At 43.8% G+C, this 17,693-nt stretch overlaps 1 protein-coding gene across 4 annotated transcripts in view; it reads right to left on the minus strand.

The window, feature by feature from the left end:
- Window positions 1-17,693, minus strand: part of ABCC4 (ATP binding cassette subfamily C member 4 (PEL blood group)) — a 220,644-nt gene that overhangs the window by 130,664 nt on the left and 72,287 nt on the right. For all 4 annotated transcript variants that reach the window (XM_082366071.1, XM_082366074.1, XM_082366073.1 and 1 more), the window contains 4 exons: window positions 9,902-9,991; window positions 9,146-9,309; window positions 7,879-8,004; window positions 6,113-6,362 (listed from right to left, as the gene is read on the minus strand). In XM_082366071.1, the coding sequence (XP_082222197.1) occupies window positions 6,113-6,362; window positions 7,879-8,004; window positions 9,146-9,309; window positions 9,902-9,991 (630 nt within the window). The remainder of the gene's footprint in view (window positions 1-6,112; window positions 6,363-7,878; window positions 8,005-9,145; window positions 9,310-9,901; window positions 9,992-17,693) is intronic.

Genomic DNA, 17,693 nt, shown 5'->3' on the forward strand with positions numbered 1-17,693 from the left:
TGTGCCAAGCACCATGCAACATTGCTAGGAACACAGAGAGGAAGGCCATTCCCAGGCCTGCAGGTATCAGGTGGCACAGGACAGGCTGGGAACACAAGACCTACAAAAACCCTGGCTCTGCCTGTTTTGGGTCGTGACCTTTCCCTGGGCACTTAAGTACACTCTGCTTTACTCCTCATGCGCGTTAAATCAATCACTGCTTGTCATTAACTATCACTCGAGTCACTGTTCTAAAAATGAAATGCTCTTATTAAGTTTCTATCTCTCAAGAAATACTTTACAAGCATCTATTCACAATCACTTGCCTCTCCTTAGTCAACGTCCTCTCTCCTTGACAGCAGGAATGGCCGCATCTCCCACTTATTATTTTCACACCCCTTAGCAGCTATTCAATGCAATTCAGCTGAATAAAACCAAGTCCTGCGAACCACTACTGAACTAACATAACCATATATAGGAAAACTCCCTCTTGCACTGCAAATGTTGGACATAATTCAACAAGAAAAGCTACAGCGGTAGAGAAATACCACCCTCACTGCCCACTCCCCCCACCAAGAACTGTGAACGTGTGGCAGACAGAGACTGCTGGCTGTCCTCAGAATCTGCTCTCGTTCCTCTGAGGTACCAAACCCCGGATTTTAGCTGGCACCTGGCAGCCTGGAAGGAGGCCCTCTCTCTCCAGCCCCCGAGCAGATAGGTGTAGCCACGTGACTACACCCAGGCCGGTGGAAAGTGACAACGTCCGGGACCTTCATCCACCCCACGGCCTGGGCCTTGGAGGTCACCAGCTGGGTCAGGGCCACATGCAGAGGAGCAACAAGAGAGAAAGAGTCTGGGTCCCTAACACCCTGGAGGATCATACTAGCCACGGAACTTGTTACAGGGAGAATTGCTCACCCCAACCAAAAAAAAAAAAAAAATGTTAAGGTCCTAACCGCAAATACCTCAAAACGTGACTTTATCTGGAAATAGGTTGTTGCAGATGTAATCAATTCAGGTGAGATCACGCTGGACTAGGGTGGGTCCTCAACATAATATGATTGGTCCTTATCAGAAGAGAGATGCAGAGACACACACAAGCAGAAAACAGCCATGTGATGACGGACACGGAGGCTGGAGTGATGGCTGTTACGAGCCAAGGTGCACCAAGGTTTGTCTCCAACCACCAATAGCTAGAAGAGGCAAGAAAGGATTCCCCCTTATAGAATTCAGAGGAATCGTGACCCTGCTGACACCTTGATTTCAGACTTCAAGCCTCCAAGACTGAGAAAAAACAAATTTCTGTGGCTTTAGGCCACCGGGTTTGTGGTACTTTGTTAAGGAGCCCCAGGAAACCCATACACAGCCTTACAAGGATGCTTGCATGAGAGAAATACAAACTATCTGTGTAAGCAGCTTTAACATTGCTAATTTTAGGACCCACAGGCATCAAATCCCAACAAAACAGGGGGAACTGAAACAACCATGTGAGCATGTTTGAGAAAGAAAACAACAGGTGAATAGTAACCTACTACCCTAAACATCATAAACACCCTTCAAGTCCTTGACATCCTTGTCTACCATGCCCCAAAGCTACAAATATGACTGCAACCTTCTACTTCAAAACAACTGGTAAAAACTGAACATGAGGACTTACCCAGTGGTGCAGTGGTTAAGAATCCGCCTGCCAATGCAAGGGACGCGGGTTCGAGCCCTGGTCCGGGAAGACCCCACATGCCGCAGAGCAACTAAGCCCATGCGCCACAACTACTGAGCCTGCGCTCTAGAGCCCGTGTGCCACAATTACTGAGCCCGTGTGCCACAACTGCTGAAGCCCCGGTGCCTAGAGCCCATGCTCTGCAACATGAGATGCCACGGCAATGAGAAGCCCGCACACCACAACGAAGAGCAGCCCCTGCTCACCGCAACTAGAGAAAGCCCGCACGCAGCAACGAAGACCCAACGCAGCCAAAACTAAATAAATATATAAATAAATTTATTTTAAAAAAAAAAACAAAACAAAACTTGAACATGAAAACCCGCTTCTGTGCAGGAAAAGGAAGACGAGACCCTTACATTTCTCTCAAGGACCAGCTGGCGGGAGACGCTATCCTCTCGTTCCCACCTCCTCTCATCCAGGCTCCCTGAGAACCTGAACACTGGGCGCGGCTGCTCCTACCCGCCGCGAGCCCGTGTCCAGCAGGAGGCAGGATGGACGGTGGTCCGAGGACTCCTCTGCAGGCTTTCAGCCACTGCAGCTCGAGTTCTCGCTCCACAGCACCCCTCCCATCGTCAGCCGGGTACCAGCTCTCGCCTGTGCTGCCGCAGTTCATCCCTCTCCCAGTTCTCCTTTCCTCTTGAAGCAACGTAATTTCACAATCTCACTTGCTGTTAACCACTTAAAACACTGATACGCCTTTTCCTTTGCTGGTTCCTTCCCCAGCCCTCCCCAGCACCACCGACGCTCCCCCAACACCACTCCCTCCTGATCTCCTTACAGCACCTCTGAGAGTGTCCAGCACGCTTCACCCCCTCCAGTGACCCAGCAGCACCTAAGTCCACATCCCCACGTGGCCTCTGCCTGAACGCCCTGAGTACTAACGCCACCCACCCTTCTGGGCCATCTCAAATGCTAATCCTCCTGGGAACCAGCTCAGGAGGATCCAGGCTGGCACTGCCCTCCCTACCTCTGAACCCTCATAGGGATATAAAGTCATAAAGAGGGGAGACACTAGGTGATTCCTGCACTTACACAGTCCCAACTCCACCTGAGACCAAGCCTTGCACAGAGTCAGCCCATCGTGGGCATCAGGCTAAGGGAAGGAACAGACTACGTGGCTGTTCAAATCCGTCCAGCCGGTGACTGCGTGGCTACAGCCTTACGTGGTCTGAGCTAACACAGCAGCAAGCGAAAGGTTATGCGTGTAGGTTATACATCTTGTCTAGACAGAAGTTCCAATTTCACCTTAAGCGTGTTACCAAGATAAAAAACCTCAATATCCAGTGTATGTATGGTAGAATAGAAATTCCCCACTTTCAAAAAAAAAAAAGAAAAAGTATGCCTTAAATGAGGAATTAAATCTATTGAGCACTTGTCTACAAATAATAGGTCTGCGAAGGGAAGGAAGTCACAATCTTCCAGGGGTTAAATGAGACTCCATTCAACACAAGACCAGCCTGTAAAGTTGCAAGAAGTGCTGGTTGCATTTTTCCCCAGGACTCGGGCTGATGAGAAAGGTGAAATTAAATTGCCATTAGAGCCAGGAAGTGCAGACCCAGAACACATCATGAGGGAAAGTATCAACGTCAGAACTGCAGCCAAAAAGACTGACCTCCCAGTGGCTGGTAGGGGACAACCTAAGCAGCTCTGTGAACAATATAACCTCAGAGACACATTTTACTGGATGTAAAAGTCACTGAAGACTTTTAGTGCTTTGCAGTTGAGACAAGATATTTTTAATCCTATTGCAGTAGCTCAACGCCAAGACCTTCAGTCCCCTTTCATTACTAAGAGAAAAATAAGGGGACCATCGCACCACCTCCAAGGTAGCCAGGGGTGGTGGGTTTTCTTCCTAGGAGCCCCAAACATGACCTGAGTGGAAATCTGGGAAGATAGCCCATCCAGTCTACCGAGTCCCAGGCTGCAGAAGGCAGTGGGGCGGCAGGGTTTCAACCACACTCTGTTCTAAACTCTACGTGCCCGCCACGCCTCCAGCCCGTCTGTGGTCAAACCTCACCTAGTCCTTCCATTCTTGCTGCCATTCTCATCTTCTAATTAGGCATTAACACACCTGACTGAGAAGCAGGGAAAGGAAGAACACAAATTCTTGCTCTTCTCCTCCCCTTAGTGTTCCAGGTGACTTTGCAGCCCCAAAACTGAAAGGAGCCCACAATCCATCTCTCCTGTTAAGGGGCTTAGAATACTCCTGGGGAATCACGACACGATCACCCGGCTTGACATGATGCTGGGCCGTGCGGGACTGGCCGTGCGCATAAATGGAAGCCCTAGGTCAGTGCGAACGGAAGTGCTGGGAGAGGGGCATGGGGCTGCCGGAGGGCTCTGCAGCATTTGCTTAAAGCAAGGACTGACGAGAAGGCAACCCAGGGGGCCCACAAGAGTGAGCCAAAACCAGGGATGAATGTGACAGGTCACACAGACAACCCGTCTTCCCCCCTCCCCCGCCAGAGTGGAGGGTCATGCGCTGTGAAACAGAGCTGCCAATGGAGCCTAGAGTTTAAAATTCTGATTCTGCAAGTAACATGGAAACTTTGAAGGTCTTCGGACTAAGACCAGATGATGACAACAACACTTTAAAATAGATATTCCACGTGCTAGAAGGTACTAAGAAGGCAGTGTAACAATGGTTTAAAAAACCAGGCTTTGGGCAGGATCCTAGCTGTCATTTACTAGCTATGTAAGGATAGGTGAGCTATTTCACCTGTTACAGGAACCTGTTTCCTTATCTGTAAAGTGGGGACACTAATGCTTATCCCGTTCAATTGCTATCAGGATTAAATGAGATGACATGCAAAGGCTTCAGGAGTGCCCGGACCACACAGCAACCTCGGTAGCAGCGATCGAAGACAGCAGCTATGGCAGCAGCAATAACAAAACCACAGCAGCACAACACACGTGTGAAGCCTCCATCGGGACAGGTTACTGTGTCACTAAGAATGTCACTACAGTTCAAGGATATCCCTAAATATCCTCTTTCAAGATGTGAAAGCTTCATAAAAGAAATTTTATTGAACTGCATGGACCATCCCTTAACAGTGTTGCTAGAAGCCCCCATCAAAAAGAATGATAAGGGCTTCCCAGGTGGCGCAGTGGTTAAGAATCCACCTGCCAAGGCAGGGGACACAGGTTTGAGCCCTGATCCAGGAAGATCCCACGTGCCGCGGAGCAACTAAGCCCATGCGCCACAACTACTGAAGCCCACGTGCCTAGACCCCGTGCTCTGCAACAAGAGAAGCCACTGCAATGAGCAGCCCGCGCACCGCAATGAAGTGTAGCCCCCGCTCGGCGCAACTAGAGAAAGCCCGCACGCAGCAACGAAGACCCAAAATAAATAAATAAATACATAAAATTAAAGAAAAAAAAGAAAAGAAAAGGAAGAAAGAACGATAAATTCAGGGGAGCAGAACTGACCCCGTATAACTGATCTGTTTTATGGGCAATAGCTTTTTATACTATAGAAACTTCATCATAAAAAAAAAAACTCACCTTTTATGACGACTGAATGATCAAATAAAAATCACAGCCAAAGCTATCTAACTTCACAAGAGATCTATTACTGGCCATCCATCACTATCGAGAAGTAGGAACAAAACAAATTAGATGTTTTGTAAAGCCCAGACACTCAAGCTCACGCCCAGGCCGGCTCACAAAGCCAGTTTATCTTCATTTTACACCAATTCATAAACACACAACTCCTTAAATATCTACAGGTTCTTATCTTGGTGATGTAAATTATTCACCCCTGGCAATTTACAGACAGTTAGATTAAAAAGAGAGAGAGAGTGACTGTGGGTATGGTGGGAATCACAAGTTTGAAAGGAAGAGGGCAGCTAGAGACAGGATTACACGTAAGTGAAAAGAGAACAGGGACAAAAAGGCCGATGGAGAAAAGGCATGCTCAGAAATCAACAAGCAAACCATCTACGGAGGAAAGAACCCATTTGTAAACACAGAGAATGAGGTGAGGCTGAGGCCGTGCTTCCCGCCCAAGCGACGGAGACCTCTCAGCATGTTCACTCCCGCCCGGCCCAGAGAGGAACCCTATTCACCCCAGGACTGAGCACAACTGTCACCTCATCAATGGTGTGAGCACAGGAGATGAGATCTGTTCGCTTCTCCTACTTTCAGGCAACTTAATCGTCCTGCAGTCATTACTCAACAAGAGCCCTGCACCGCTGCTACTTACACTACTGCCCGTAGATGAGCAGCCTCTTAAGGTATTTATAACGCACCCTATGTCAGAAGACGGGAGCACTGAAGACTCTCTGGGACGACCACCAGCTTAGGCAGTGAGAGCGTTAGATCTCACCTAACTGGCACACGGTGACACCAAATAAAAGGAGGCATTTTAGGTAAAATCCACCGACAAGTTAATAAAGTTTTTTGTCAGCAAACCTTGATTCTTCGGATGCTGACGACTGCCTCTGACACCTTCTCGACGGCCGAAGGGAAGAAGAGGGTGACTGTCAACCGCACAGCCCCATACAGTGTCACCGCCACAAACACACGGCTCGCTGTGATCACATTGCCAAGGAGCACATAGGTGGTGAAGGTGACAAAAACAATGATTTTGCTTGCAACAAAAAACGATGCCAAATTCATTCCTCTAAGGTAGGAACTTCTCAGAATCTTGGAAATTTCCTTCCTGGAAAAGAGTAGGAAATAGATTTTAAAAGAAGCATCAACATCCAAGACATGAATTCAAGCGCCCTGTGTGAGTGGCCTCTTCCTAGGGAGTGGACACAGGTGAAGATAAACCATCCCTCACATCATGGAGATACTACACAGTGCACACCCGGGGGCCTGCCCGACACAAAGACCACACGCTTCATCACCACTTCACTCTTCCAACTAAACAGAGGCTTAGTGTCACATTTTAAACATTTTGGGTCAATCAGACTGGGTTTGAACATTCAGTCAACATCCATTCATAACCAGAAGTCCTGCGCCGGGCTCCTCACTGATGACAGAAAGACACAGCCCATCCCCTCCAGGAGTTGACGAACTCATAAAAGAATAGAAAAAACAACCCCAAAATTGTGAGACACCAAGACATTAGGCAGAGGCGCCAGCAGGGCCCCCACGGGAGCACAGAGCAGAGGCGTGTAACTCGGAGCAGTAGAGTCAGGGCAAGTCACACGCAGGTGGACCCTGAGAAGATGAGCTGGAGTCAGTCGGGCTTGGCGGAGGCCAGAGAAGAAGGACGATGCGAGTGTGTTCCCAGCAGAGGGAGGGGCGCCCACAAAGGTGCAAAGTGAGAGGTGACAGGGTACTGCCGGAGAATTCTAAGTACCCTGTGCTGGAGTGTAAGCCCTCAACAGGTATTTAAGTCAAAGACGGAAAAAAATTCTACAAACATAAAGCAAAGCAAAAAAGATACTTATGGCTTTGTTTGGAATGAATAATACTGACTCATAAAGTTTGGCCCGATATAAGTACCCAATCTTTATAATCTCCCTATTTGTGCTATATTAACATAAATTATACTTTTAGTTTAAATATTGTTTTAGATGCCAACATCTTAAATCACTGTTTATTTGGAATCTGTGCTATTAAGAAATACTTGGGGGCTTCCCTGGTGGCGCAGTGGTTAAGAATCCGCCTGCCAACGCAGGGAACACGGGTTCGAGCCCTGGTCTGGGAAGATCCCACATGCCACGGAGCAACTAAGCCCGTGCGTCACAACTACTGAGCCCATGAGCCACAACTGCTGAAGCCCGCTCGCCTAGAGCCTGTGCTCCGCAACAAGAGAAGCCACGGCAATGAGAAGCCCGCGCATCGCAATAAAGAGTAGCTCCCGCTCGCCGCGACTAGAGAAAGCCTGTGCGCAGCAACGAAGACCCAACGCAGCCAAAAATAAATAAACGAATGAATGAGTGAATGAATGAATAAATAAATTTTTTTAAAAAGAAAGAAATACTTGGAATTTAATTTCTGTATAAGTAAGAAGCATATATTTTTTTTCCTTTAAGAAGATGGTAAATGGAAGAGCAGGTTAAAATGACGTCTCCACTGTTCTACTTAACCCCACTGCCACATGTTGGGGGTGGAGTGGATAGTAGTTAAGTTCACCTTAATGTGAAAACTTGGTAAGACTTCTAAACCATTCAGTAAATAAGACATAAATTATGAAAATATGCTGTATATATACAAAAACTTACCTTCTCAAACTGGTAATAAGGTCTGCAAAAGACTTTTCCCAACCATACATTTTTATTATTCTGATGCCAGTTATAACTTCATTCATGGTCCTGATCCTGGTGTCTGTGAAAGCTGCAGTCTTACTCCTAAGGGACAGACGTGAGAGATGAGCCTTAGTGACCACAGCCCAACTTTCCTTATCAGCAGCAGCAGTGGCACACAGCCAGAGACCAGGGATCAAATGATTCCGTACAGCTCTTTTGCGCTGACAGGCAGGTCCTACTCAAAATAGAAATGGAGAAGACTTCAATTAGGAAGCCAACCATTCAGCCCAATTCAAGAAGTAACTTGGAGAACTTGCACTATCTGCTAATGAAGACCCAGAATTAATCAGATACAAACCACCTGCCCAAGGATGTCATGGTCAGGTAGGGAAGGCAGAAAGACACCCGACTCTTAACAGGAAGACAGTGGCTGTGCTGTAATAAAAGAGGAGTAAAGTGCTGGGGAGCAGAAAAGATGGGGCTGTTAATTCCACTGGGAAAGGAGAACAAGAAAGCCTTCAGAGACCCGGCAGCATTGGAACAGGGCCTCAAAGGATACGGAACATCTCTCCACAGCAAAAAGAGGAAACGAAATTCCAAGTAGAGAAAAAAAATACCACACGAAGAGGTACACACATACATACAAAAGAACTCAATGAGCTTCACCTGAGAACCCGGACAATGACCCACCTCCAACCCTCTGGGACCTGCTTCAAGCCTAACTAATCAGCATTAGGCCCTTCATCACCAGCCATTTTTCTATCACATAGGCTGCTAGGAATGTGGCTTTATAAAGACATATTTAAGATCGATCTTGCCCTTGGGGTGCTTATAACTTAATGGAAACGCTGAATTAAAAACAAGATGCAAACATATACACACCTGAAAATGGCTCTAACACAAGCATAACAAAACTAGATGCATCTAGAATTGACCCTATAAGATCATTACTATTTAATAATGCTTAAATAACACTATTCAATGTACATTCTGCTTAAGGACACTCTACTTGCTCAGGTACGGTGCCGGGAGGAGCCAGCGGATGCTGTCACCTTTCCCGCTTCAGGATCAAACTTCAGCTTAAGGCTGGAGCATCTACTGGCTAAGCCTAAAGGGTCTACAACACATGCAAAGAGACCAAAGAAGGCATTTTTGTTTTGTTTTTGTTGAACAAAAGCATCAAGCAGATGGTGGATGCTGCCAGTTACATATTAACACTTTTTTAAACCAGTGTTTCTCTTACCGGAGTGATGAAAACAACTTCCCAATGCAGCTTTGCAAAGGCAGAAGAATAATTAGAACCGCCATCCCAGCAAGACATGATATTCCTATTTCCATCCAGAGCAGGATGGTCACTATGATAGCCTGCAGTGGCCCTGCCCACAGAAAGTGCAAGAATATCGTTACCTTAAAAGAAAAAAAACAAAGCCTTCTTAGGAATGTATAAAAACCAGACCAGTAAGGACACAATTTAGAAACAATCTTCTGTCAAAGAACAGACGGGAACCTAAACAGGAATGATCACAGTGGGTTTTAAACCTGCTAAAGCAGAAATCAAGTATATACCCCAGGTGACGCTGTTCTGGGACAGCACAGGGCCAGGCTCAGGGACGTCCAGGGAGAAGAGGACCGGGAGCACCAGGAAGATTTCAGTTTTGTCCATCCCACAAATGAGCCCAGGGCTTCCTCAAAGTCTGCCCCAGAATTCAGCCCCTGTCAAGAAGGGCCCCTCCAGGAGGACCCTTAGAGACACAAACCATGTGGGGCAAGAACACTGATGCCTATTTATTATTAGAAAAATTAAATTCTCATCTAAAGGACAGTACACATTATTACATCTAATTTGCACACAGAAGAAATGAGAGTTGGATAAAGAGAACTCTTGGTCTTACGCCTTCAAAAGAATCCTGGCCAACGCCAAACACGGGCACCTGGCATCCCAAAAAGCTAAACACAGTAAGGACAGGAAATGGAAGAGGATCCCCCAGGGGCAGCTTACCTGATCAAACCTGTTCACATCGTTGGACAGCAGGTTGACTATCTGGCCTGTGGTGGTCTTCCCCATGGCCAAGTTACTCAGGCGAAGTGCCTGAAACAAGAGAGGGTAACAGAGAATTGGATCCCTGCGGTGATACCAAGTCACTCTTAGAACGTAACAAAACAGAGCGCGTTTTCGCGGGGTCTTGAGTGGCACCAGGACGAGCAGGATGACCCCTGACAGCAGGGCTCTAGGAACCCATGTTTATCTTTGACGCCTCAATGTGGCGACAGCCACGCCCACAAGGACAGCAGACAGAGGCCGACGCAAAATCTCCCACCTTTCTCTTTTTTTTTTTTTTTTTTTGATGAATCTGGACATGCCCAAAATATAAAGGGATGTAGGTTCATGCTTAGAAGCCAACTAAAGTAATTTTGGGCCATATTAGATGAGAGCAGGGAAGCTGCCTTAAGGACAGAAATTAGGAGACACAGGCTGCAAATCAATCATTAATTTTGTGTGTGACATCATTTCAACACTGTATTCTCAGTTTCCTCATTCTTTGAATGGAAATAACTCTTCACCGTGCATAAGATCATAGGGTACGTATGAGAGTTGAATGGCAGATAGTTGTTATCTACTATGTGGAGGACACCAGGAGCTCCTGGAGATATATTTACTGATAGTCATGTCTTCTTGTCTTTGGAGATGGGACAAGATATATACCAACACCTGTAATTCAGGTGTGAAGTGAACAGTAAATACAGTGGCACAGGGAACTGGGGAAGGTTTCTACCAAGTGACACTGTAGTGAGGGAGGAGCTTGGACGACGAAAAGGATAAAGTATATGGAGAGAAGGGAAGGGCACTGTGGGTGAGAGGAACCCATGCAGAGACTCCAGGGAGGGAAAATGCAAAATCTGGCTAGAAAGGTGGTCTGGGAAATAGCTAAACAGTTTGGAAGGCAACATGGAACGGTCAATGTTTTTTCACATTAGAGAAACTCAACTTCAGGAAAATTAAACTGAAGAAGTGACTGGCCAGGAGATTTTTGGAAGAAAGGAGAATTAGGGGTCAGTGAAACAGTCAAGAGGTAACCAGACTGTGCAGTAGGGATGTGTGAATGGTAGCAATGGGCCACTGAAAACACTTTGAAAGGTAAAAAATGCTTTGCAAATATGAGCGAGGGAGGGTGGGATATACCACTACAGGAAAGAAAGAAACCATATTGTGCCTTAATTACTGAAAGCTCTCTTGAAAATAGCTTTAAAGCCTATTTTACATACAAATACATGTTAAGACCTCATGCAGAAAATACTTATTTTAAAGAAGTAGCTAATTTGATCCCTAATTTGAACAACTAAAAGAAGGCAGAATGGTGCACCAAACTCTGGGTTCAAACTGATCATCAAAAAAAAAATCAAGACAACTGCACCTAATTGGAATTGATGCACCAAAAGGCTGGCTCTGGAACAAAAGTTAACATGAATCAACTATAACACTGCAGCCAGGGACTTCCCTCATGGCGCTGTGGTTAGGAATCCACCTGCCAGTGCAGGGGACGCGGGTTCAAGCCCTGGCCCAGAAAGATCCCACATGCCGCGGAGCAACTAAGCCCGTGTGCCACAACTACTGAGCCTGCGCTCTAGAACCCGCGAGCCACAACTACTGAGCCCGCACACCTACAGCCCGTGCTCCACAACAAGAGAAGCCACCACAACGAGAAGCCCGCACACCGCAACAAAGAGTAGCCCCTGCTCGCCGCAACTAGAGAAAGCCTGTGCGCAGCAATGAAGACCCGACGCAGCCAAAAATAAATTGATTAATTAATAAAAACAAAAACAAAAAAAAGACTGCAGCCAACACAGAAATCAAGGATCTGTCAAAAGAAAATCAGTCATATTCCACACAGGATAAAAAACAGAACATGAAGTGACAGTAATATTATTAATGAGGAAGACGCAGCTTACAAGCAAACTGCCAGATTTCTGTTTCCAACCATGAAAGAATAATTGGTACTGGACTTGCCCTCCATTGTAAAACTGCAAAGTTGAATGAAATATATGAAGCAGCTGTTTTCAGGCACTGAACGACAAGCAGGGCTGAACTGTAGCCTAGAGAAGAGGAGAGCCCGGGACTGGCCTGTCTTTCTGCCTGGGGGTACCTTCTGCCCAAGCAGAGCTAAACTTCCACTGAACTGAAGAGGAAGAGATGGCTGTTCTAAGTTGCAGAAACAGCTGGAATTTGGGCAGGAATAGCAGAGGGCAGACCCAGAATATCTTGTGGGGATTTACCAAAGGGACTCTGCCAGAACTTCACTGTCCGTGAGCAGGGTCAGACCCATGAGGCCTCTGTGAGGTCACGCAATGCCAGGAGACTAGAGTTTCTGCCTACCTAGAAGAAAGAGTTCTTCTTAAGCGCCTCAGACATTCACTTAGCTGCCAGGAAGGCCATGCCTTACGCTCTAGAGTAAGACCCATGCACTTGAACTAAGTTCAAAATGGAAATAATTGCCCCAGATAGACAGACAAGACAAACAGGAAGATAGAACGAATAAGCCAATCCTAACAAGACCAATCTACCAGGAATTCCCTATCAGAACAAATACCCTTTAACCCAGACTTCCTATAATGTATACTTCCTAACACCCAACATAACAATTTCTAGACCTGCAAAGAAGCAAGAAAATTTGACCCATAATCAAGAGGAAAAAAAAATGCAAGCATTAGAAGTAGACCCTGAGATGATCCAGATTTTGGAATTAGTAGACAAGAACTATTAAACAGCTATTATAAATATGTTCAAGGAGTTAAAGGAAAATATGGTTATAACAAGTGAATGGATATAGGTAATTTCTTTTTTTGGTTTTTTTTTTTGGCCTCACCACGCAGCTCGTGGGATCTTAGTTCCCCAACCAGGGACTGAACCCGGGACCCCGGCAGTGGAAGCACAGAGTCTTAACCACTGGATCACCAGGGAATTCTCTGGATAGGTAATTTCAGAAGAGAGATGGACACTACCAAAAAGAAGCAAATGGAAATTCTAGAACTAAAAAGTACAATATGAAAAATTCACTAGATAACTTTAATATAAGATAATTTCCATTGCTCTGTGCCCAGATTCATTAAGCCTTTCTTTTAGTTTACAACCTGAAGAACAAACAGAAAACAGAGAGCGAGAGCAAGATTGATAGAAGAAAAGAAAGCCTAAGGGTTCAATGGGACCATACAAGCAATGAAACACACATGTAATTGGAGTCCTGGGAGAGATGACAAAATAGGGAAGAAAAAAATATTTGAGGGAATAATGGCTGAAATTTTTCCAAGTTTGGTAGAAAATATTAATTCAGATACCTAAGAATCTTAGCAAACCCCAGAAAGGATCAAAACAAAGAGACCTATGCTTGGGCACATCACAGTCAAAATGCTGAAAACCAGAAAGTAACAGTCTTGAAAGCAGCCCACGAAAAACAACACATTACATACAGAAGAAAAATAATACAACTAATAGCTGACTTAACAAACTCAATTCTGTAACTATGTATGGTGATGGATATTAACTAGGCTTACTGTGATAATCATTTATATACACATACACACATATACACATACATACTATACACTATACACACACACACACACACACACACACACACAAATACTGAATCATTTTGCTGAATATCTGAAACTAATATGCTGTATATCGATTATATCTCAATTTAAAAGGAGGAGGAGATAGTGGAACAAAATTTATAGAGTGCTGAAAGAAAAGAATAACTGTTAACCTCAAATTCTATAACTAACAAAAGTAAATATCCTTCAAATGATGAAGGTGAAATTAAGACATTTTCAGATAAAGTCTCAGAGACTTTATCACCACCCAACCTGATCTTTAAGAAATTATAAAGGATATTCTTCAAGCTAAAGGGAAATGGTACCAGATGGAAATTCAGTTGTAGAAAAATAGAGAAACCAAAATGACAAACAAACATGTGGGTAAATATAAGAGATTGTATTATTCCTTTCCATTTCTTTGCGAAACAAATGGCTGCTTAAAAGCAAAATAATGGTAACACCATATTGTGTATGTAGATGTAAAATATGTAACAATAGTACAAGGGATAGGCTGTTACTCCTATACGTTTCTTACATTTTATGTAAAGTAATCCAATATTAACATGCAAAACAAGACTGTAATAAGATGCCTATTTTAATCACTAAAGCAAGATTAAAAATACGAGATATTGATAGAAAGCCAACAAAGGAATCAAAATGGAATACTAAAAAATATCTGATTGACTGAAATAAGTCAGGAATGGAGCCCCGCCACCCCAAAAAAAGGCAGATGAAACAAATAGAAAATAAACAGTAAGTAAAAGGCTTAAGCCCCATCACATCAATATTTACACTAAAAGCAAACATACTAACACTCCAGTTAAAAGCCAGAGACTGCCATACTCACACTGGATTAATAAAAGAAAGACCCAGCTTGTTGTATATGTGAGATACACTTTAAAGTAAAAGGATGGAAAAAGATGCGGCATGCAAACAGTAAGCGCAAGAAATCATGTGAGGCTATCTTATTATCAAAGTTGATTTTGAGTCAAGGAATTAAACTACCAGAGATTAAGAAGGACATTTCATAATGACAGGATAGTCAATTCACCACTCTTAAATGTGTATGGATCTAATTACCGAGCTGCAACATATATGAGACAGCAACAGAACTATGGAGAAAAATCAGAAAACCCCACAATCATAGCAAGAGAATTTAACATCCTTCTTCTCAGTAAATGTAACAAGTAGACCCCCCCCAAAAAAAAATCAGTAAAGATACAGAAGATTTGAATAACAAGTAACCAACTTAATCTAACAGACATTTATGGAACACCACACTCAACAATTATAGGACAGGTTTTTTTCAAGTACACATTGTAAATTCACCAAGACCATATGCTGGGGCCATAAAATAAATCTCAATAAATTTCTAAATATAAAAATGGTGGGCTTCCCTGGTGGCGCAGTGGTTGAGAATCTGCCTGCTAATGCAGGGGACACGGGTTCGAGCCCTGGTCTGGGAAGATCCCACATGCCACGGAGTGGCTGGGCCCGTGAGCCACAACTACTGAGCCTGCGCGTCTGGAGCCTGTGCCCCGCAACGGGAGGGGCCGCGATAGTGGAAGGCCCGCGCACCGCGATGAAGAGCGGCCCCCGCTTGCTGCAGCTGGAGAAAGCCCTCGCACGAACCGAAGACCCAACACAGCCAGAAACAAGAAAAATCTCAAATAAACAATCTAACCTTACACCTAAAAAAAAAAAAAAAAAAAAAAAAATGGTACGCAGAATGTTCTGATGACAAGAATTAAATTAGAAATCAATAATTTATATCTTATCTAAAAAGCACAACTATTTGGAAATTAACATATTTCCAATATGTTAATATTGGAAATAAACAAAATATCACAAGGGAAATAAGAAATATGCATTATCAATTACATGTCTATTGCCCTCAAGAGCTATCAGGTAGTTGAGTGCACAGACATGTCATAGTCATTTATGTCATCATGATCATAAAAACAGCTACCATTTATTCAGCACATACTACAAGCCAGACACTGAATAGAAAACAACCTTATTTGTAAGAATTTTTTCCTATTTTGCACATAAGAAAATAAACTGAAAGTATTCATACCTGACAAAGAATGGGCACTCAGTTATTTTGTTTTTAATGAAGCAAAGTTACAACTTGTGAAGGAGAAATGTTACCTGCCAAGTCATTAAACAAAGGATGTTGCAGCCATCAAGCTGCCACATTACTGCCGGTCCCCTGAGGGAATTCCGGATGGAAACAGAATGCCGGTCATGAAGCAGTCAACTGCTGCAGCCACCCCTGTCGTGCACCCTGAGGAGACTAAGGATGAGAAAGCACAGGATACTGGCCCCAGATAGCTGGGGTGCATGTCAAAGGAACGATTTCAATGAGCCCAGACTTGTATCTTGCTATACACAGAAAAGTGCTGATTTCATTACCTTGAGATGTCTGGTTTTCTTTAATGAACAGTAATCTTTTGATGTTCTGACTACCCAGTCCTTGTTGCACAAACCCCTTTGTATCCTGCCTCGCCCCTGGCACCCCCTTGCTCTTCCGAGTAGCCCCTCAGAATGATCCGAGCGTCCTGTCTCCAGGGCTTGAGGTCCTGAAAGAGTCCGCTAAATAAAATATAACTCTCAACTTCTAGATTGTGCTTTTTTTTTTTTTTTTCAGTCCACACACTGTTCCTCATTAATTTAGAAAATTAAAATTCAGTTCTAATAAAATGTTTATGTTATAGTTAAAAACATGTCACATCCAGTGCAGAGAAAAACAACATACAAATTAATGCTAATGTTTTGGTTCTATATTTCCTTAAAGTTGACATTTTACAAGGGGATACTATTTGGTTAAATCTGTTTTCCTTGTGAAAGCAAAATAGTTCCACCATGAGAACAATAAAAGGCAAACAAACTGGAATCAAATTTGCACCATGTATGTCAGATGCTAAATTAGTTAGTAAGCTATTAATCTTTAATAAATCAAGAACACCTAAATATAGATAAGAATTATATTATAAAAGCCTACCAATTTTTTTAAAGGGCAAAGAACATGTACAGGAAATTCACTACAAAACACACAAAAGGCTAATGAAAATTCGCAAATACTCAAATTCAAAGAAACTCAAAATGTGACATCCACGTTTGGCAAGGGTGTAGGGCCATCTCATTTCACTAAAGAGAACGCAAACAGTTAACTCTAGAAGGAAATCTGGTATATCAAAAGGCTTAAAATGTATACACCCTGAGAAATTAACGATGTCGCCAAAGGTTTAGCTTTAATCAGGTTCATTGCGCTGCTGTTTGTTAATATATAAAAACTGGAAAACAATCTGAATATCTAATTACTGATTATACTAGAATCCGCATGGCCTTTAAGAACAATATTATGAATTGCGAAGTGCGAATTCCACCCAAGCAAGGATCCATTTATGGTGGGTTCCTACGGCATGGGGGGTAGGGGGTGGTAAATTACATATGGGGTCATAAGAGAACTCTATAATCTAGGCCAAAACATCGATTTTGTTCAACTTTTTAAAAAAGAAATGCAAGAAACATTAGTCATTCATTTGAAAAATAAACAGTGTGTCCTTCCTCAATTATTTTAAATCAGCAGACTTCGTGAAACACAAAACCTAAGTGTGGGCAGATAAATATAACCATCAAAGGAGCAGAGGAGAAAAGAATGTTCTTTCCACAGAATTGAGTTTTCCAGACTGGTGAAAAGTATTATCCCTTTAAGAATCCAATCTTCATTTTAATAGAAACGCTCCCCAAACCGTTCTCCAGTAGTCCTTTAAAACAGAAGATGAGAGCTGTACTTCACCATCCTCACGATGAAGATTCCTCACCACTAACATGACTCTTTTCCAATGCCAATGATCCTCAGTGTGTAGACGCTCCTACGCAGTGCCCAAAATGGCCATGCTTTTTGGGTTTTCATACATTGTAATTCTATCTTGTCCCTTGCCGTCAGGCTATCCCTTCAAGAGACTATCTCACCATTTACTGCTGTTTCTAAACTAGGATATGGCTTCGTAAAACTGTAAGTGAGTCAGAGTAAACAGGCTCTGAGTAAGAACCTAAAGGACTTTCAGAACAGAAAACAGGCACTGTGTCACTTATTTTGCACTTTTGGCTTACTTCCTGGGTCACGGCCCTACCCCACAGAGTTGAGCTTGTCAGATAATGCAGTTTCTAGGTACATTGGGTATTCCTCCAAC

Source organism: Balaenoptera borealis (assembly GCF_965194805.1).
Source record: "Balaenoptera borealis genome assembly, chromosome: 18".
Taxonomy (NCBI): Eukaryota; Metazoa; Chordata; class Mammalia; order Artiodactyla; family Balaenopteridae; genus Balaenoptera; species Balaenoptera borealis.